The sequence below is a fragment of the Helianthus annuus genome, chromosome 8 (assembly GCF_002127325.2).
Source record: "Helianthus annuus cultivar XRQ/B chromosome 8, HanXRQr2.0-SUNRISE, whole genome shotgun sequence".
Lineage (NCBI taxonomy): Eukaryota > Viridiplantae > Streptophyta > Magnoliopsida > Asterales > Asteraceae > Helianthus > Helianthus annuus.
Window position 1 is genome coordinate 118,396,325 of NC_035440.2, and position 5,992 is coordinate 118,402,316.

The window sequence follows — 5,992 nt, forward strand, 5'->3', positions numbered from 1 at the left end:
TCCTCAAGTTTAATAAAACTGTAGGCTTAATGTTAACTCGGCTAAATCTATTACTTTTAAGGTATTAAGCGAAAACAATATACAAAATGAATAATTAAAAGAACGAAAAACAGTTATAATTGTTTGCTTCCTATACAAGAAAAAGTGTTTTTATTAAAAGTATATTATATATATTATATAGATTAATAGTTTTGTTTTTTTTTTATTTATTGTTTTTGACCGGTTCAATTTAGGTAGGCAGTTTCATAGCGTTAACCAGACAGTGAAAACCCATTTCCAAAACTGTAAACCAAACCGTTTACTCCTAAACCGGACTGAACTGGCCCATTTAGCTCGGTTTGGTCGGTACACGCAGTTTTAACGGTTTTTTAACCCTCCGATTGACTAATCATTGTCCTCAATGTTTTACGTTTTAGGTTTCTGAGTTTTGCCCCACATTTTATTTACTAAAAACAATCACATCCCAATCCCTCTCCCCATCCCTATATTAACTAAAAAGACACCAATGGTTTTGAATTATAGCTACAAAATTTTCACCTCTAATCATCTCATGTACAAAATCAAGTCCCTCTCTACATACAAACAAAAAATTACATCTATACCCTTTCGTGTTAGGTTTCATTTTCAATGTAATAGTCACGATCACTTTTGACCTTGCCATCATGAAAACGACACAAGCAGCATCTGACGCCTTAAAAAACCCACTCTACAGTCTGCTCCACTTGTACTTTCCTTGTACAAAAATAGTACTCAAAGGATAGTAGTTACTAAACTATAGATTGTAACTTTTTCAACATCTAACGGAGGAAACGGAGAGAGGGTAACGGAACGTGTTGGCATATTGAAACGAGATGGTGTGACCGTTAGCTAGTCGGTTACCGTTGTTAACAAGACAGTCGTTGTAACGTAGGCGTTTAAACACTCGAGGGTTGATGAGTCTGGCCGAGCTGAACCAACCGCAGGTTAGGTGGATGGAGGAGATGTCGCAGCCGGTGGTGCATACGTTCATGATCTCGACGGTGTAGGTGGGTATGCCGCTAGGGAGGGGGTCAGTTGGACCTTGGTTGATGATAATGTCGGAGTTTGAACATTTGTCTCCCCATATTCGGTTTGGGTGCACTTGTGTTGCTGAGAAAGTGAATACAAACAAAATAAACTATAAAGCCTGTTGTGGTGAACTTTTATTTGCATGTAAATGGTAAAAGGAGTGAAAAGTCAACATTTATTATTAATTGGTAATATTTGATTGGTAAATGGTTTGTTTGTTTTAGACTTTTGAAAACTATTTTGTTATTGTTGAAAAAACATTTATGGAATTAGGTATGGGAAGTAAATAGTGAAGGGATCTGCCAACAAGAAGGACAAGAATTAGAATAATGTAAATATGATGCTTCACACATATGAAAGTACCAATAGCAAGGACAAAACAGGCTTTTTTCTTTGCTCTATGATATCAAAATCAATCAGAAAACCATCATTAAGCATGGATGATAATTCTAATAAATCATAGATGCGTCTGGCTAGCTAACATGCGCTGCATTCTCATGCTACTTTTCACCAAAGTTACCTTCATTTAGATGGATTATCCAAAATAACGAAGTAGTTAAAGTTTTGATACCAATAGGCTTGTAGCTTAGGAGTACCAAAGGGTGTAATAAAATAAAAGTGGTTGATGGTTTTAGTCCGGTGAAGGTTTTAACCCCCTGATTTATGAGTAGTTCTAGAAAGTGTGAATTAGCCGTAAAAAATAAAAGTAATGTTTGGGTGTTATATCTTTTTATATTTAGAGTTAACTGTCATTTTCGTCCCTAAAATACACCAGTTTCCCCCCTGACATACTGTAAACGTGTCATTTCTGTCCAAAAATTAAAACCCAATTAACTCAGGTTAAATGAAGGATATTATTGTCAATTCATAAAATAAGGTGAAAATAAAAGATATATGAATTGACAATAATACCCTTCATTTAACCTGACTTAACTGGGTTTTAATTTTTTGACTGAAGTGGCACGTTTCTATATTGTCAGGGAAGAAACTGATGCATTTTTTAAAATTGGCTTGAAATGGCAAAAGTGAACAAACCAAAAGGATGAAAATCGCAATTAATTCTTATATTTATAAATCTATGTATATAACAATTTCACATCTATAATAATAATACACACATATAATCGCCTTTCAAGTTGTACTCACTTATTAATTCTATAGTGTAATAATTGTATTGAAAAAAAGTTAAGTCAGAAAGAAAAAAAAGTCAGAAACAAACAACACACGAATGAATCAAAGTAGTTGAATAAAATTCCCATATCTGTCTTTAAGATCCGCAAATCTCTAAACAAAAATTGTCTTCACGTAGTTTAATTATGCTGAACTCAGATTCAGGTATTACCAATGATGTTTTTTGTCTTTCCATGTTAAATGATATGAAAATAGAAATCAAGTACCTTTTTTTTCAATCGTGTAACACATGGTTCGTGTAATATTCTCAAACTAAAACTTGATTCATGAATAGTAGTCGATTCACAAGTATACAGTCACATGTGATATAAAATTAATTTAAAATAATCATAGAAACATAAATCATGGGTTACACATGATTTATGTATATGATCTAACTAGAACTTGGCTAAGCTTATTTAACTCAAAAATGACTTTTTGTTAAAAAAAACTTATTGACTTATGACTTTTTAAAATAGAGTTTTTAAAAAAGTGTTTGGATTAGCTTATATGGTGAGAAAAACCAATAAGTCAATTAGTTGTTTTTTTTATAAGTGTTTGGCTTATCTTATTTATGTAAAATGACTAATGAGCTCAAAAAAGCCACAATATTCTATGAAAAGTTAGCATTCTCATCCAAACCATCAAAATATGTGAGGGGTAGTTTTTATATTATAAAGGGTATAAAAAATGGTTGTGAGTGGAGGAGAGAGAAAATGTTACTGTTCATCTGTATGTTTGGAGGGACACTGTTCACCCAGTATAATTTTTTTAATATATATGGAAAGTGGTTGTGAGTGAAGAAGAGAGAAAAATGTAATGATAAGGGTGAAGGGGGTGCTCACCTAATAGGTGAGTCCCCTCTCTTACGTCAAACCAATCCCCGTGTGCCACGTCAACTCCCCTCTTAAACTCCCCTAATACCCCAATTTGATGGCGCCACTCCCCTCTTAGGTGAATTGGTTTTTTTTTTTTTTTAAAAAAAAAAAAAGGAAAGCTGTGATTGGTCACTCCCTCTCTCTCTCCTCCCTCTCTCCTCGGTGGCGGCTCACCGTTTCTCTCTCCTCTCTCTACTCACCGCATGGTTGGCGGTGTTCTTGCCGACCGGGAAAACCATTCCCCGCTTGCCCTCACCGAAGACACCCCGCTTGCCCTAATATTATTTAATTGAAAATGAGAGAGAAAAAATATTTGTTTTTAGTGAAAATATATTGATATAGGAGTTGTCTTTTAGTGGAATGTATGTATAATTTGATGGATTGGATGAGAATGCTCAAGAAGTTTCAAAAAATCACAATGTTTTTCAAAACTGATTTTTCCTCACTATAAAATAATCATTTTAAAAAGTCCTTTTGAGTTAGCCAAACACCCCCTAAAAAACAGATACACAAAAGTATAAAGTCACTCATATAATGACTATAGAATACTATTCAAAATACCAAATTGTCTGTATTAGATATCTAGAATGATTATGTTAAGATTTGTGAAAGAAAAGTCCAAATCGTTTGCAAGGGGTAGCCTATTAAATGAAACAAGAGGTTGGTAAATAACCAACATCTAAAACAATTGACCAATGGAATGCAACATACATACGTGCACCACCACCATCAATTTATACCTCAGAAATCGTACTTTAACACCAACATAATATCTGAGCAAAGAGGCTCTGTACCATTTCACCAGTGCGTGCAGTGCAGTGTTGCAGTGTTTATGCAAGAAAAAGATCACCGGTGAAGACGGACACAACGTTGATGCAAACCACAGACACCATATAAATTTTATTTACACTTACTTGATGCATTTATTATTATTAAGTGCCAGATCAAATATGAATTAAGTTTATCGTACTAAACATACACGAATAAATAAAGTAATTTTCAATTGAACTTTGTTACTCTAGTTGTAGCGTTTAGGTCTAAAGTTATTATATTTACACTAAACTAAAGTAATAATAACTATTTTAGTTCAAATGAAAATTATTCTAATAATTTGTATGTTTAGTATGATAAGTCTATGATATGACGAAATAAATGAATAAAAATTAGTTCGGTTTTGAATATTTATTAGATCAACAAATTAACGCAGAGGTAAGAGTTTTATAAAAAAAGAAAATACCTTGACTGTGAAGAAGCTTGCGATGCAGACCAGAAAATATGGTACTGTTGTAAGTTGTACTCTGTGCAACAGAAATTGTAGTGATATGATCAACTAAAATACCTGTAATGTAAATCAAATAAAACCACAAATAAATAAATAAATAAATTGGTTGATGAATACATGAAATGTAAATCAAATTAGGACAATTTTTGACAGAATCCTAGCTGTTGTATCAATTATGAAGACAAAATTATGATCTATGAACAAAATAATAACAACTTTAATGGCGGATTACACACCTGTAACGAACATAACCGCCACTAGCAACACCGAACACGTGACCGTAACCGCTACAATCCTTTGCGTGAACGGCAAGTTGCTCTTCGTTGAATCATGAACGACGGACGTTAAAGTCATCGGAACCTAAAGTTTCGCCGGAAAATACAGATGTAGCATGTACGGATTGTTGTACGGATCGGAACTACTGTAAATCGGAGCTAAATTCCGACGATGAATGTTACTGTAGCTATAATAATCGTGAAGATAAACAGAATTGATATTTGAATCTATAGATAACAGCAATGGAGAAATTGAAATGGCGACTGGAATGATACTTGTAGTTGTACTGCATCAACACGAGAACAATATTATAATATTAATCAGTACACACAGTATAGGGGTAAACATCGAATCAATCACATAGAGAAAACAAATCTATAATAATCTACCGCCGAATGATGTATAAGTTTGACTACAGGATTTCCTCTACGGTTTTTCACTTTATTCAATGGAGAAAACTAGCTTGTTCATCAAGCTAAAGCAGATAAACAATAAAACTATAAATTAATCAGTTTAATCACCTCGATTACAGCATTTTCGTCTAAATTTAACAGCATTTTAGTCCAAATTTCAAGGCATTTTCGTTCAAAAACGTAAAAGTTAAAAAAAACTCGATGCAGATTTGGAAATTCGTCATGAGCTCAAGCGGATTAGGTTAGATTTCGGCACAAAAGCATTAAATTAAAGCGTCATTGTGTGATTATAATACTGTAATACAAAATTGAGGTTAAGATAGCGATGGAACCTTTGAATCCGGTGCAGAGAGAGAGAGAGGGGGGGAGGCAATAATCAGGACTGATAAGTTTGCATGTATGATGTATGCATAAATCTGTATGTACATCAATGTAGAGAGAGAAGGTTTTTAGAGAGAGAATTAGGGTTTGGGAAAAGTTGTCGTATTGTGGATGTGGGTTTTATTCTCTGTGAATACGGAATGCGAGTGGTGTATGAGGAGTGCGTGAGTGTTAATTGTTAACCATGGTTAAGTTGAGAGATGGGTGTAATTAACGGCAAATTATTGTCACGTGTGGTCGAGATATTTGATTGATTGGGTAATTTGTAGTTTTCTAAACGCTTAAACTATCCATACACTTCATTTTTTTTAACGGATAATATTTTTTCCCTTGGATACTTACCCGTCCAACGAATTGAATTTTGATCTCTCCACAAGAGCTAATTCCTTTTGATCATTAGGCTATAACCTAAGTGGCTGCCATGCACTTCATCTACCTATTTGTACACCCCTTGTCTCGTGTAGACTTATACGGAGCGTATAGAGTTACATCAAAAATCAGCACTTAACCGATGTTAGTTCTGGTCTGGCTGCTCTTATAAACCA

At 34.0% G+C, this 5,992-nt stretch overlaps 1 protein-coding gene across 1 annotated transcript; it reads right to left on the reverse strand.

Moving 5' to 3' along the window:
* Positions 1-498: 498 nt before the first annotated feature.
* On the reverse strand, positions 499-5,588 carry LOC110871511 (TPD1 protein homolog 1). The gene is made up of 4 exons (XM_022120215.2): positions 5,399-5,588; positions 4,614-4,939; positions 4,333-4,434; positions 499-1,128 (listed from the first exon to the last, which is right to left on the reverse strand). The coding sequence occupies exons 2-4, from the start codon at positions 4,729-4,731 to the stop codon at positions 791-793; spliced, it is 558 nt and encodes a 185-aa protein (XP_021975907.1). The 5' UTR covers positions 4,732-4,939; positions 5,399-5,588; the 3' UTR covers positions 499-790.
* Between the last annotated feature and the right edge of the window lie 404 nt (positions 5,589-5,992).